The following is a 16,801-nucleotide window of genomic DNA, read 5'->3' on the forward strand; positions in this document are numbered from 1 at the left end:
ACCGAGTACGACACCTATTGTGCACACCATTGTAGTTGGGTACGGTAACACCGAACCTATTATGGCCGGTTATGATCACACCGAGTCTTATTAGGGTCAGGAATAGTATTATGACGGTATAACTTATATGTATGAAAATGTTTTTTTAAAAGGAAAGCATGCATGTCATCCGCCTTTGGAGGCATTCAGATGTCCAGTTTGTTTCTCTTCATCTCATGTTACTTTCATATCGTTATTATGTTGTTCTTCATGCCTTACATACTCGGTACATTATTCGTACTGACGTTCTTTTATTTGTGGACGCTGCGTTCATGCCCGTAGGTAGATAAGGAGACGGTTCACACCCTTAAGCTGCCTTCTCAGCTATTGTACAGGAGCACTCCACTAGTTCCGGAGTTGCAGTTCAGCTTGGTATGATTCTTTTGTGTACATTCGGGCATGGCGGGGTCCTGTCCCGTCCTTATTATGTTTTGCACTCTAGTAGAGGCTCGTAGACAGATATGCACAGTTGAGATGTTCTATAGCCATCTCGGTCTTCATTTTGTTGTATCATTATTTGATAGCCTTGTCGTCTTTTATACTTGGTTTTAGTTTGATTACGTATGTATCTATATCTTTGGGCTTGTGTCCTTCTCAGTTTATGATATCTATCAGTTAGCATCATGGCCCACACTCAGGCATGATTATGTAATGCATGTATGTCTTGTGGTGCTCCGTAGATTAGATCCGGGTACCCGTCATGACCCTCCGATTGGGTCTTGATACAAACCATTAGAATGGTGTATGCAGAGTTCATCAGTGTTGTTTGGACAGAGATAAACAATCGGGTTTTTGGAAAAAAGGAGACATCAGGTGAGCAGGTTGCCAAAGAAATTGCCTGTACAATAAGAGCTCTATCAACATTGAAGGCAATATTAATGCTATGCCGATTCTAGGCCGATGATGAAATTGTGTATGAGTAGGATAGGTAGTAACTCTTGCTCTTAGCTTTCCTTTGTAACAGTTAATACCTAGTTTTATTGCTTTCTTAGTATGCAAGGGGTGATCCCATCGGACTAAGTAAGTTGTGATAGCATGACTGCTTTGTAAATATTTACGTGGTAATTAATACAAGTCGATAGTTAATAAAAAAAATACCAACTAAGTTCTTGGTAGATCAAAATATATACTATCATAATAGAAAGACTAAGGGGCCATTCGGTTTGACATCGAGGTATCCCATGATTGTACTATTGGAATTTAAATAAAGACTATAACTTGAATAACTCGTCTCACCTTCTGTAAAGAATAAATTATTCAAATTATAGTCCTAATTCTAATACCGATTTTAGCTAATACTTTCAATCAAACATGAGAGAAATTCAATTCCGAATTCTAAAGAGGAATAACCCACCTAATGCCCCCTCCCAACCAAACAACCCCTAGACCTCATTTTAAGTTGGAAAAGGGAAGTTGTGGGCAAATGCGCATTTTGCCTTGTACTCTGATTTGAAAGAAGAAAAGAGTTTTCCTTTGCTTTTTGCACACTTAACCTAAACACCACGCCACCAAAGTAGACTCATAGGCATCCATGGCTCGGCAAGCTACAAGGTTGATCTCTAAGCTTAACAGTTTCGCATCTCAGTATCGCTACTTTGGATCGGCAGCACCCCCGCCGCCAGCAGTATTCGTAGATAAGAACACACGCGTGATATGTCAAGGCATCACTGGCAAAAATGGCACTTTCCACACTGAACAAGCCATTGAATATGGTACTAAAATGGTATGCCAAATTGGCTCTCTTATTTATATGTTTTGTTTGTTTATTTTTGGGAGCTGATCCATGTGAAATGCTATCCATATGGTTACACGTCTGTGCTTCCCGAATCTAATTCGGGGCCGTTTGGTTGGCCATGAAAATTGTGAGATTTGAAAAAAAAAAAAAGGTAGTTTTTGTTTTCCAATTGAAAAATGGTATATGGAAATTGAAGTTGTGTTTGGCCATGAATACAAATTGAATTTTTTGTGAGTTATTTGGAGTGAAGTAACAACTTTTTCGTTTTTTTTTTATGGCTAAGCATGATTTCCAGAATTCAACTCTGGGAAAAAGTAAAAAATATTCATGGGCAAACGGCCACTTAGTTGGATTATAAGAAGATTTATATAGGGATGCCACACTTACCTTTTGTTTTTGCGATGACTTTACATTTGTGCAACTTTTCTTTTATTTTTATCAACCAATTAGAAGGAAGAGTAATTATTATTCATTGCTGCTGTCTTGTGCATTTTGAGCGAGCATACAGTGGTAGTTAGTTCTTGAGCTTACCCTAACTAAAGTGGTTACATAGGATAGTTGGCTAGTATCATGAAAGTTTTTGGAGTTTAAATTGTTGAATTCAAGGGTGGCTGGATCGGAGTAAGTTGGAAGTCCTCTAATAAAGGTTAAAAATATCAATGGAGGAGTTGCTTTCATTTGTTTCTCAAGATAGAGCAACTAGGTCACACTTGCTGTCACGATAACATTTGGTTTCCTCAAATCTTCTTGATACCTGTCTGCAGTCTCCTATTTATTGATATATATTGCATGAAGAAAATGAAACTTTATGTATGAAGTACCGATGGCAGACGCACCCAAGGGTGTGGCCTAGTGATCAATCGAGTGGGATGAGAATCGTGAGGTCTCAGGTTCAAATCCCAGAGGAGACGAGAGGAGACGAAAACACTGGGTGATTTTTTCCCATATGGACAGAGTTACTTGGTATTTGTTGCTGGTGGGAGGTAACAAGTATCCCGTGGAATTAGTCTAGCTGGACACTATGGTTATGAAAAAAAGTATCTACGGAAGACAGAAAATTACAGTTAAAAATGAATTACCATGTATGAACAAGTTGTATCTATAATGCATAAAAATACATTTTCTTCAAGAGTGGATTGACAAGTTCTGTTCTTAATCTATAATAGGATGCTCTTATTTTCAAGGAAAATGAAAGGCTTTGAGGCGAGAAATAGTTTTTATTTTTTACTATTTTTCTAAAAAATGTAGATAGGTTTTTCTAAATTTCTCATGTATGCTTTGTTTGCCTTAACAGGTTGGTGGAGTGACCCCCAAGAAGGGTGGAACAGAACATTTGGGGCTTCCTGTTTTTAATACTGTTGCAGAGGCAAAAGCAGAGACAAAGGCTAATGCGTCAGTGGTTTATGTTCCTCCACCATTTGCTGCAGCAGCTATTATGGAGGCCATGGAAGCTGAGTTAGACTTAGTTGTATGCATCACGGAGGGGATCCCTCAGCATGATATGGTAAGATAGAAGTCCTATCTACTAGATTCTCTCTTATTCCCTCACCCAAAAATAGGAAAAACAATGCATGACTAATGATGTTATTGGAAACGCGGAACTTTTTTGTGTAGATTTTTTTCTCGTCTACTTGTTCTATGCCAGGGTTACCAGATTTTGTGCAATAAAATTCGAGCCATCTAACTTATTCACTTATGCTGAGAAAAATGGTGCTGGGTTTCGATCCGGCGAGTGCATTCTAGTCTAGGCTTGCACAAGATTTTAGGACATTTTGTAGGTGTCTGGACATGAATTTGATGATTTTAGAAAAAAAATAGCATTTGAAGTTCGTTGAAAAAGGATATTTGGAAATTAAATTTGTGTTTGGTCATGTATTTCACTTGTAAAAATGTTGTAGGTCTGTGAGGAATTTTCTTTTTATTTGAAAATATTTGGACATGCATTTTACTTGAAAAATGTTTGGACATGCATTTCACTTGGAAATTTTCTTTTTACCCAATTTTCTTCAGATGATTTTAGCTTTTTGCTCTTTGGTTTTAGTAATTGTTGGAAAGGAATATGATATCTGTCAACAAAAAACTACTACTATAGTTAGTCTGATATTTCAGTTTTATGCTTTTGGAATCTTTATGAGCTTGAACCATTGACTTTCTTTTCACTATATTTATATGAATGTTTTCCCGTTGATCTTGCTTTTTTATTTCTGGACTCGGGGTTCTATTTCACTAAATAACTAGGTGAAGAGCGGAGAGCAGTTGTATGGAAACATCATTGCGCCTTTTTGGATTATGATTAGTGGATTGTATTTGTATATTTCTTTTGTTGTAGAAGCTTAGACTTAAAGTATTGAAATCTATGTTGCTTCGGACCCTTTAAATTCCTTGCGGCAACCGTGTCATCCGACATGGTTGTGGGTGTGGGTTCCACACCGAAATTGGTCAACCTAACTTGGGTACTTTCACTACACCTATGGCCAGGAAGTAGAAGTACTATATGTTGATTGGGAAGTTGGTTTGATTTTGGGTTTATGTCATACACATATTCACATAAACTACTACAACACTTTGCTGTATACGAGATAACTTACAAATAAAATATCAGCGCTTACAAAGAATTTAATTATACTAGTTTTACTTTAATGACTTCAATTAATTGTCGAAATATAAACTTATATACCCTGTGCGCACCCGAAGGGTAGCGGCTGCGGGTTCCCATGTCATCAAAAAAAAAAAATATAAACTTATATATGTTGTAATATGCATTTATTTGCTGTATCTTAACACCTGTACCCATACTCCTACCACATCCCCAAATCCTAAGACTAAAAGATACTACTCTATTATCAATTTATAATTATGTTATAGTCATTTCTCATTAAACTTATTTTAACAATAATGGATTTAGATCACCTTGTTAATCAAAATACAAGTTATTTTTCAACAATCTTAAATAACTAATTGTCATATATATTTCTTTATTTTTATTAGTTGTATCCCAACACCCTTATCCGCACTCATATCCATAACGTCGACTCCTGAAATTTATGTGATGCCGAATCCAACCTCTAGATCCGCCGTCGTAACAGATACCCCCAACTGAGTCCGAGCAACATAGTTTGAAATAGTTTACAAAGGTTGTGACATGGATAGGGATCTTTCTCACCCCTATTCTTTCCTCGTGGTGGATGATCACATAATGATATGTTGTTTACAGAGGAATTGCTATATGAAAATTATAATGAGTTACATGAAGTACCCCTGAATCCTGACAACTTCTGGGTAAAAGAAAACGAAAAAGTAAAAGATATCAGTAGAGAGATTAAGACTTTGAGGAAGCACCATGAATATGGAAATTGTGAGGAAATAAGCAGCAGCAGTGACATCAAAATATCTTCCCTATCTTCAAAATTTAGTGTATATTTGCAATTTTAATGTGCGAGAAGTCTAGGAAGAAGTTGATTTCAGGTGAACCTTCATTTTAGGTAATATGAAGTTCAGTGCTATAATTTGTAAGGATTTGCTCCGCCATTATAGATGTCATATTGTAATAAGATATCCTAAAATAGGAATCAGATTAATAGATTTGCAGTGGAGGGATGCTCATTCATTATCACCTATAGTAGAGTTGATCAACTTAGGACTCTGCTTGGTATGGGACCGAGTTATAGTGCAGTGCCGTGGTTGACATGAAATGTATTCCTTGGCAAAAAAAATAGAAGTATAAACCAACTGTTAGCCACTAACTGATTTATTAGAAGCTGAGAGATTAGGAATGAAATGCGAGCAAATCCAGGCTGGAAAGCAGCCTTTTCAGAAAATGCTGATCTCAATATAGTGCTGATTTCTGAGAAGTGAGGTTCAGATGGCATACAGCACAGAAGTTCGCAAGACAGGTGGCCCGGAATAAGTTCTCTTTTTGCCGTAAATGAGATGGAAAGACCCGAAATGAAATGTCAGCTCAAGCTAAGATTTTGACAAAGGCTGAAAATGTAAAACCTTGTGGCCTCTGTTACACTCAGCAAATGGAACGTGATATCTACAAGCTAAACAAGTGACTTTTCAATCAACGCCCCTTCTGGTTGAGACTTTTTATATACTTGATTTTGCTTGTATTTCGTTACTATATAAATTGTGAGGTATGTAGATGTAAATATGCTTCAATTGCATTACTGGCGCTGATGCAAGCTTGAAAGTTTAAACTCTAGGTTCTAGCTGTTTGATCCAATAAGAAATTACAGAAATAAAGTTTGACAGACTGACTTGGTTACAAGTGATAAACTTACATGGTGGGTGAAATATTTATATATGAGCCCATGCGATTGGTTTGACACCTGGGAATTTCTAACAAAAACATTACACTTAATATTTCAGTAACTTGCTTCTAATGCTTGATTTTCTGTATGAATCTACAGGTTCGTGTAAAAGCTGCTCTTAAGAAGCAATCGAAAACTCGGCTGATTGGTCCAAATTGTCCAGGTATTATCAAACCAGGAGAGTGCAAAATTGGAATTATGCCTGGATACATTCACAAACCTGGACGTATTGGAATTGTTTCTCGATCTGGTACATTGACATATGAAGCAGTAAGATTTATTCTCTATCTAAGAATGTTTGCTGACGGTTTAAATTGTAACCTCTCTTGACATATGATGCAGTAAGATTTATTCTCTCTCTAGGAATGTTTGCTGATAGTTTAAATTATACATATTGGTCCCACTTCTCTAGTCTGACTAGCGGGTGAAGATTTTTGGAGAATTGAAAGATTTCTTACAGAATTCGTTGTGTAACTAGGAATGTTTCTTTTCCTACATGTAGTTTCAGTTTTACTATCCCTTCACGATTCTGAAAATGTCAGACGACTCTAAAATTTATTAGGTGAACACCCAGAGAAGGTTGTCACCCATATACAACATAGGCGTTTATAGAATCAAATGATAACCAAAGACTATCCTTATATAATGTTCAAATTAAATGGACTATAATTAGATAACCTAAAAAGCTCTATTGACTGCTTTTGAGTAACACCCTTTTTTTTTTTTGATGACATGGGAACCCGCAGCCGCAACCCTTTGGGTGCGCATAGGGTATCCCCAGCTCCTGTGGAATAGCTCGCGAACCACATAGGAGAGGTAACCCGCACTAGGCAATTTTAATAACACCCTTTGACTAAAATTAACCACCTTCTGCATTATATGTGCTTATCTATTTATAAATATTGATACTTTGCACAACTTAATCCCTGTGCTGTGGGTTTCTGTCCCTACTCCAGTATTTCCTACTTCAATGGGTTCAAATTGTGATCTAACTTGTCCTTGTTATCTCCAAGTTTTACTCCAAAAAACTTAACAACTTTGAATTATTTTCCTGGCATGAAGGAATCTAAATTATGGTATTGTTCAGTTGATGAGTATTCTTTCATCTCTCTGGAGCATCCTTCCCCTTGGTCAATTTGACTCATATGATTTGCACTCTCTACTTGGTTAACAGTTAGGTGATTATAGCAAAGGAAGCAATACGTGCGACAATAACTCAACCTATTTTCTTAACAATAAGCAATTTTTGTCATTTTCTTCTTGATAAGCCAAAATAAGGCCAGCTGTTACACTTGTGCATACTGCTTCCTCATCTGTATTAATGAAGCTTCTACACTCGTCAAAGCACACATCAATCCCAACTAGTTGTGGAGAAATTGATAGATTCTTCTGTTCATCAGCTATATCTCGTGTTTCTGGATCAGAAAGTGCTAATTTCTTCTTTCTTTCTTCACTTTTGAAGCCAAGATCAATCGCTCTTGTATTAATTCGATGTTTTTGCCTTGTGGGCGCCTTAGAAGTTGGAAGATGTCAATGTCAATTATGCACTGTAACATTATTTTCCATTACAGATGAAAGCCAAGTTTCTTCTTTCTAAAGAATAGATACAAATCTAGGATTTCCTTTCACGAATAGCCGAATATAGATAGAAGTTGAATTGACCTTCTTATTGCTGCATCTGCATGTTTAACTGCTCAACATTCAAGTGTTCAAGTGGTTGATTGAGTTAACTTCCAAGATAAAACAAAATCTCCTCCTTTGAATTGTCTTGGTACTTTATTCCTGCGACCATTTATCGGACAGTGATGATTTTTATTATTTTGAAGTGTCCAATGAATTTGAGTGTCTTACGACTTGATCTAACTAGAATGGGTTGATTATTTGGTAATGAAAAAATGGTTTTAGTTATTTCTCTATGTTGCGTTGTTTAGGTTTTTCAGACAACTGCTGTTGGCCTTGGACAATCAACTTGTGTTGGGATTGGTGGTGACCCTTTTAATGGTACAAATTTTGTCGATTGCTTAGAGAGATTTATTGCTGATCCACAGACAGAAGGTAGACTTTCTTGAAGCATATTAACTCATCTTTTCAAACTTATTGCTTAAATAACAATTATTTCAGTCATTTATCATGCGTTTCTTCCTTTTTTTTTTCTTTTTTTTTTTTTAATGACTGAGAAATTCGTCTAGTGCCAACCCTTAGGACCAATCGCAACCTTGAAAGTCGGGGATAATGGGCCTCCCCCTCTACCTTTAACCTTTTTGATGCTCTATGTGTTTCTTCATTGATGAGTAATGCTAATTCTCTTGCTTGATAGATGTGCTTGTGGGTTGTAGAAACTGCCTACTGTATTAGTCAAGGACCACACAAAGTGTTCTTGACACCACCGTCATAAATAGAAGATTGATGTTTATTTTCTATAGTTAGCCGATCATATAATTACATGTATAGTTTGTCAAAAAAATATAATTACATGTATAGTTAGCAGATAATATAATTACATTTTAAAATGTACTGGCTCAGAGTTAAACATCATTTCAAAACTGTTACAATTTGAAACCGAAAAAAAAATGCAAAAGCGCTTTTAAGTTTTAACAAAGGATAGCCAGATAGATGAGAAAAATTGATTTTGCCAAATCCATAGTTGACCGTCCCCCAGCATCCTTCTAGATGTCTACATCATTAGGATTAAAGTCGCTCAAAGAAAGTATTGCTATTAGCTTCTTTTCAGATTCTTCATTAGATAAGAAAGCGTTCATGTTTCTTCGAGCCATCTGATTCCTTCAAGATATGAGGAGTAGGTAGTTTCTCTCTCTTTTTTATTTTTTTAAACTGTAGCTAGCTTCTTGAAAGTTTGTGTTGAGACAAGGACAAGAGTCCGAATATCTGTACAAAAATGAGTAGTGGGATTAGGATATTATATCTGTTTTGGTGAAGACTCATGTGAGTTGCATTTAAACCATGAAGCCAGGTGTAATGCACGTTGAGTTCTTCTTTGCTTAGGCAGTGCTTTAGTACATACTCTAAGGGTGTGTTTGGTTGAGTATACAAGGAGAATTAATTTCTGCGTACAATTCAGCATAACTAATACTCCTTCCGTCCCAATTTATGTGATACACTTTCCTTTTTAGTCTGTCCCAAAAAAAAATGATACATTTCTAAAGCCCTTTTATCCTTCGTGAAATGATTTATAGTCACACGAATAACTATGGCTTGTTTTAGAGCACAAGTTTCAAAAGTCTTCCTTTCTTTCTTAAACTCCGTGCCTAGTCAAACCATATCACATAAATTGGGACAAAGGGAGTACTTTGTTTGGTCACCTATTTAATCTCTGGATACTGTTCAATCACAATTAATAATTTGGTTGGTTACCAATTTACCTTTCCTCAGTAGTAATACATGCATAAGTTATGCGGGATAGAATGTGGAATAAGAATGCTTAGATTAGACATACATGGATTAAAACTATTAAATAACAAAAATGACCTTTCATGTAGTAACAAGTATTTTATTTTAAAAAAAAGCATATTGTAAAATATATACTACATATTAAGTTTTAATACAACTAACCAAACATCCAATAATAAATAATCCCTGTGTTACAACCTCTACATTACAATCCCTAGATTACTAATCCCTGTATTACAATCGCTACAATACTAATCCCTGCATTACAATCCTTGTTTAACTTGCTTCTAAACTCATTGAACCCCAAGGCTAAGGCATATGCCTTGTCGTCCATAGGCTATGCCCATGGTTCTAAACAATGAATGTGGTTGGCACAGTGATATGTTTGTTGTTAAGAAAGTATTATGAATGAATATCTTACTAATTAGGAATATGAAATTAGATGTTTGGCACGAGAAAACTAGTCAATAAACCCAAATTAGAAACTTAAAGCTACATCTTTCATCTTTCATCTAAATTTAAAATTGTTTTACGAACTTGATTGACGTGATCTTTACTTCATAAATTTCTGTTAGTTGAAGTTTATTCAATTCCTTTATTAATATTATTGTTGTTTGTACATATCGTCACTTTGCCATGCATTAGTATATATATTTTTTATTTTTCTTCATTTGTGGATTCACTAGAGCTTGTCTTTTGATTTTGCTTGCATCTCAGCCTCAGTGGTCTAAGCCTTCCTAAGTTTTTGCATTCGATAACACTGGGTTATATGTGCCTGTTGCATGTCAGGTATAGTTCTCATTGGTGAGATCGGTGGTACAGCGGAAGAAGATGCTGCAGCCTTGGTAAAGGTTAGTGTTAGTATCTATCACAAAGTGCTATTTGCAATTGGACTGCAAGTTCTTTCTCAAAAAAAAAAAAAAAAAAAAAAAAAAAAAAAAAAAAAAAAAAGAGAAAAGAAAACTGGAAGTTGTGTTATGATGTCGGTCAATCTTGTCTGTGATGTAATGAATGATATGCTGTTTGCTGAGTCATATTTTTGTTATGACAACTTTACATCTGTGTCCGCTTTTTTGGAAGATTATTTGTGTCAAAGTCAAACCATGGTTAAAATACCATATATGGAATGGCAACATTTCCTGGAAATAGCAAAGATCCATCCCAAATTTATGTCTTGCAAAGTATGAGGCATATTAAGGAATGATAATTTTCTCCAGACTACTCATTTATGCTTTATTGAATTTGTCTGTATGTACTTTTTTATGAATCTTTAAGTGATAATACCGTAATTCTTCATTTTGACTCCCTGAAATATCTGGAGCAGTTATCCTTTACATTATTAGCATTCACAATATTGTTGAGAGGAAATATAAAAAGGAAGAGAAAATGTCTGAATGTTCGGATACTTGCCATGTCATTGAGTTGTGATGTGTTCTTGAATGTCTAATTTTTGTATTGTTTTAGCATGGTGGGAAATAATTTATCTTTTGATTCATGAAACAGGAAAGTGGAACCCAAAAGCCTGTTGTTGCATTTATTGCTGGACTAACTGCTCCTCCTGGACGACGAATGGGTCATGCTGGAGGTACTGTTCTGGTTTAGCTTGTCTGCATTGAATGGCTTCTACCATCTTTTTGATTGACCTGCTCTCTGCTAAACAAAATATGGGCAGGAAATGTTGCTAAACTTGTGTTTTTCAATTAAGATTGGAGTAGTACTTTGATTGACTGCATTTAATTAATCCGTTCTTTTAAGAAGCCTTGCTCTTATCTGATCAATTCTTAAGTCTGTTATATACATTCCCAACCCCCTCAATTGAAAAGAATACAATAGTTATTACTTGCAAGTAGCAACTCTCACCACCTTTCAGTTCGTGATCTCTTTTATTATTATTGTTAGTTTTAAAGAGTCCCGTTAGTAAAATAAGTGCTGTTAGTAAATAAAATTCCTATCTGATAGGTTTGTCCTAGTCTTTAGGAAGTAGTTTTATACGTGGGTTGTTATCTAGTTTTTAGGAGAAAGCTTTGTAGGGTAGTTCCTAATTTTTAGCTTAAGTCTGCTGTGTTTTTTTTGCTATATAAAGACTGCAGTAGCAGCATTGAAATGCATCAGTCAAGGAAATTTCTTTCACGTTTACTGCCTCTCTTTCTCCATTCTATTTTTGTTTCTTGAATCTGTTTTTTTTCTATCAGTGGTATCAAGAGCCAGGTTATCCTGAGAGGGAAAACAAGTGAGGCAGCCAAAATTTCTTTCATCTCCTTTTACATTTAACCAATGGCCACAGAAAATAATTTTGTGCAAGCAGCTATTCCACGCTTTGATGGTCACTATGATCATTGGAGCATGTTAATGGAGAATTTCATGCGGTCCAAGGAGTATTGGCAGGTCATCGAAAATGGAATTCAGCAGCAAGCAACTGGCACAACTTTGACAGATTCACAAAAAGAAGAACTCGAAGCTAGAAAGCTAAAAGACCTGAAAGCAAAGAACTATCTCTTTCAGGCAATTGATCGTCCCATCTTGGAAACAATTCTTTGCAAAGAAACTTCCAAAGATATTTGGGATTCCATGAAGAAGAAGTATCAAGGCTCTACAAGGGTGAAGCGTGCACAGCTTCAAGCTTTGAGAAAGGATTTTGAAACACTAGAGATGAAGGAAGGAGAATCTGTCACCAATTATTGTGCTAGAACAATGGAAATCACCAACAAAATGCGTTTCCACGGTGAGAAGATAGACGATGTTGCCATTGTGGAGAAGATTTTGCGCTCGCTGACACCAAAATATAATTATGTGGTCTGCTCAATCGAAGAGTCAAAAGATATAGATGCACTATCTCTTGATGAATTGCAAAGTTCTTTACTGGTTCATGAACAGAAGATGAACAAAAATTCCACGGTACAGGAGCAAGCATTGAAGGCTTCTACTAATACTCATTCCAATAACCATAGAGGAAGGGGTAGAGGTAGAGGCCGAGCAAGAGGAAGAGGAGATCGTGGAGGCAGAGATTTCAGCAGAAATTTCAAAGCCAACACTGATCAATTTCAAGGCAAAGGCAGAGGTCAAGACCATGACAAATCCAAGGTAGAATGCTATAGATGTCACAGATTTGGTCATTATGCATCAGATTGTTATACTAGACTGCCTAATGATAAAGTAAAGGAAGAAAGTGCCAACTTTGTCGAAAATAAGGAAGTAGAAACTTTGTTAATGGCTGTCCAAGATGGAATAAAACATGAGTCGGATATTTGGTATATTGATACTGGATGTAGTAACCACATGTGTGGAAGTAAATTTTCTTTTTCATCTCTAAATGAAAATTTCCATTCCACTGTGGCATTTGGTGATTGTTCTACTATTGAAGTGATGGGGAAAGGTGATATCAAGATTAAAACCAAGAATGGTTTTGTTGAAACAATCTCTAATGTGTTGTATGTTCCTGACTTGAAAAGCAACTTACTTAGTGCTGGTCAGTTGCAAGAGAAGGGTTATGTCATCACTATTAAGAAGGGTGAGTGTGAAATTTATGATCCTGTGAGAGGAGCTATTGCAGTAGTTCAAATGAGCTCCAACAGATTATTTCCGCTAAAGATTGATGATATTCAATCTTGTTTGATGGCTGAAGTCAAGGATTCCTCATGGTTGTGGCATTTTCGTTATGGTCATTTGAGTTTTGGAGGATTGAAGACACTCCACCAGAAAAACATGGTCACAGGACTTCCTCAAATCACTGCTCCTTCCAAAATCTGTGAAGAATGTGTTGTTAGCAAACAACCTCGCTCTCAATTTCCTAAAGGAAAGTCATGGAGAGCAAAGGATGTTTTGGAGCTTGTGCATTCAGATCTTTGTGGTCCAATAAACCCAACATCCAATGGAGGTAAAAGATATTTAATCACTTTTACCGACGATTTTTCAAGGAAAACTTGGGTTTATTTTTTGCAAGAGAAATCTGAAGTTTTTTCAATATTTAAAAGCTTCAAAGTTGGTGTGGAAAATGAAGCAGGAAAAAATATCAAGACTCTCCGAACAGATCGTGGTGGCGAATATTGTTCGAAAGAATTTGAAGGTTTTTGTATAGATCATGGCATTCGGAGAGAGCTTACAGCTGCGTATACACCACAACAGAATGGTGTATCGGAGAGAAAAAATAGAACCATCCTCAACATGGTGAGAAGTTTGTTGGCAAGAGGAAGCGTTCCAAAAACTTTCTGGCCCGAGGCAGTAAATTGGAGTATTCATATTTTAAACAGAAGCCCAACTTTTTCTGTTCAAAATATGACACCGGAGGAGGCATGGAATGGGAGAAAACCAACAGTAGATCATTTTAGAATTTTTGGATGCATCGCATATGCTCATGTCGCAGATCAGAAGAGGAAGAAACTTGATGACAAGGCTGAAAAATGTGTTTTTCTTGGTGTAAGTGAATTTTCCAAAGCATATAAATTGTTCAATCCATTGACAAGGAAGATTGTTATCAGTAGGGATGTTGTTTTTGATGAGGAGAACACTTGGGATTGGAATGGGCAGCAGCTTACCCAAGTACTCTATGATAGTGACGTTGAACCAGAGAAATTTTCAGCAGCTTGCACACCGAAAAATTCAGCAACTTCAGCAACAGTTGCTGTAGAAAATGAAGAAACAACTCGGTCTGTTGGGCGTATTAGAAGAAGGCCTGCTTGGATGGAAGATTATGAGGTAACTGGAATTGAAGATCCAATTACTCACTTTGCTTTGTTTTCAGATTGTGATCCTACGTCTTTTGAGAGTGCCGTGAAGGAAGAAAAATGGAGAAAAGCAATGGATGATGAAATTAATGCCATTGAACGAAATGATACTTGGGAGCTATCTGATCTTCCAAATGGACAGAAAACTATTGGAGTAAAATGGGTCTTCAAAACAAAGTTGAAGGAAAACGGTGAAGTTGACAAGTACAAGGCACGTTTAGTGGCTAAGGGGTACAAGCAAGAATACGGGATCGATTATACAGAAGTATTTTCTCCCGTTGCGAGGCATGATACAATCAGATTGGTAATTGCGTTGGCGGCTGAGAAATCTTGGCCTATTTTCCAGTTAGACGTCAAGTCGGCATTCTTACATGGGTACTTGGACGAACATGTATTTGTTGAACAACCCCCAGGTTATGTTAAAATTGGAAATGAGCATAAGGTTTACAAATTGAAAAAGGCCCTTTATGGACTAAAACAGGCTCCCCGAGCTTGGTATAGTCGCATTGAGGGGTATTTTCTAAAAGTTGGTTTTTCGAAATGTCCTTATGAGCATACACTTTTTGTTAAGATTGGGGATCAAAGAAAAATACTCATTATTTGTTTGTATGTTGATGATCTTATATTTACTGGAAACTGTGGTGTGATGATTGAAGAATTCAAGAGGTCAATGATGGATGAGTTTGAAATGTCCGATCTCGGATTAATGCATTACTTTCTTGGCATAGAAGTAGTGCAATCTGATGACGGGATCTTCATTTCTCAGAAGAAATATATAGGAGAAATTCTAGACAGATTTCAGATGAGGGATTGTAATCCTGTTAACACTCCTACAGAGCTTGGTTTGAAGCTGCACAAAGATCCCACTGGGAAGAAGGTTGACAGCACACTTTACAAACAGGTTGTGGGCAGTTTGATGTATCTCACTGCAACAAGGCCCGACATAATGTACTCTGTGAGTTTAATCAGTAGGTATATGGAGAATCCCACAGAAATGCATCTGTTGGCAGCAAAGAGAATTCTCCGTTACTTGCAAGGAACGAGAGACTTTGGGATATTTTATAAGAAGAATGAAAAATCCAAGTTGCTCGGTTATACTGACAGCGACTATGCTGGTGATCAAGATGATAGAAAAAGCACTACAGGTTACGCTTTTATGTTCGGGTCTGGTGCTATTTCATGGTCAGCTAAGAAGCAACCAATTGTCACGTTGTCTAGTACGGAAGCCGAGTTTGTTGCTGCGACTGCTTGTGCTTGTCAAGCTATTTGGTTGAGGAGACTTCTAGAGGAGTTGAAATTCAAGCAACCAGGAGCTACCAAGATCTTTTGTGACAGCAATTCAGCAATCCAACTATCCAAGAATCCAGTGCTACATGGAAGAAGCAAGCACATTGATGTGAAGTTTTATTTCTTAAGAGATCTTAGCAAAAATGAAACAATTGAATTGATCTATTGCAGGAGTGAAGATCAGGTTGCGGATATTTTCACCAAGGCCTTGAAGATGGAGTCATTCATGAAACTTAGAAGGCTGCTAGGTGTCTGCACAATTAAATATGTAAACTGACTGTTAGCAAACATCAGTTTAAGGGAGGGTGTTAGTTTTAAAAGAGTCCCGTTAGTAAAATAAGTGCTGTTAGTAAATAAAATTCCTATCTGATAGGCTTGTCCTAGTCTTTAGGAAGTAGTTTTATACGTGGGTTGTTATCTAGTTTTTAGGAGAAAGCTTTGTAGGGTAGTTCCTAATTTTTAGCTTAAGTCTGCTGTGTTTTTTTTGCTATATAAAGACTGCAGTAGCAGCATTGAAATGCATCAGTCAAGGAAATTTCTTTCACGTTTACTGCCTCTCTTTCTCCATTCTATTTTTGTTTCTTGAATCTGTTTTTTTTCTATCAATTATTATTTTGAAGAGTGAATGTTGCATGTACTGTAAAAAGAAGTCCATTTATAAACCGTGGTCTGTTATGCTCATGCAGCCATTGTATCTGGTGGAAAGGGAACAGCACAGGACAAGATCAAGGCTCTCAAGGATGCTGGGGTTACAGTATGTGAGTCTCCTGCTAAAATTGGGGTCACAATGCTTGATGTGTTCAAACAGAGGGGTCTTGTGTAAGCAAGCGGCATACATTTTATTTGGCAATTTTCCTTTTTGTGCGGACATGTGCTAAAAGATGTGCAGTTACCCTCAAAACTCATTTTTAGCAGAGAATAACAAAAGAGAATATGATGAATCTCCATTTGTTTATCCAATGTATTTCAGAGGCGCCAAAAAGTTACTCCTTGTAGACTTTGCAATTACACTTTTTATGTAGTTCACATTTTCTTTTTATGCCAATGATGTTGGAATAGTGCACTTTTCTCCTCCTTTTTATTGCGTCTGCTTTGAAACAATTTTAATTTATTCTGCAATTCGGAGCTATGGTGTTATAACATTTCCTTCAGAGCGAAAGTGAATTGCTTAAATGATCTCATTAATTTTAATATATTTTAGACCTTGGAGCTTCTTGCCTTGAAATGTAACTGTTTGATGAAAATGGTTATTCTATGAAAATGAAGTGTGCTTAAATGATCTCTTGACTGTTTTATGT

The 16,801-nt window shown here is 36.5% G+C and overlaps 1 protein-coding gene across 1 annotated transcript; it reads left to right on the top strand.

Moving 5' to 3' along the window:
* Positions 1 to 1,411: 1,411 nt before the first annotated feature.
* Positions 1,412 to 16,564, top strand: LOC132621618 (succinate--CoA ligase [ADP-forming] subunit alpha-2, mitochondrial-like). Its single transcript, XM_060335956.1, has 7 exons — positions 1,412 to 1,762; positions 3,069 to 3,278; positions 6,187 to 6,357; positions 8,019 to 8,142; positions 10,285 to 10,346; positions 10,999 to 11,080; positions 16,190 to 16,564. Exons 1-7 carry the CDS (start codon positions 1,571 to 1,573, stop codon positions 16,324 to 16,326), a joined length of 978 nt encoding a protein of 325 aa, XP_060191939.1. The 5' UTR covers positions 1,412 to 1,570; the 3' UTR covers positions 16,327 to 16,564.
* Positions 16,565 to 16,801: the final 237 nt, after the last annotated feature.

Source organism: Lycium barbarum, chromosome 12, assembly GCF_019175385.1.
Source record: "Lycium barbarum isolate Lr01 chromosome 12, ASM1917538v2, whole genome shotgun sequence".
NCBI classification, from domain to species: domain Eukaryota; kingdom Viridiplantae; phylum Streptophyta; class Magnoliopsida; order Solanales; family Solanaceae; genus Lycium; species Lycium barbarum.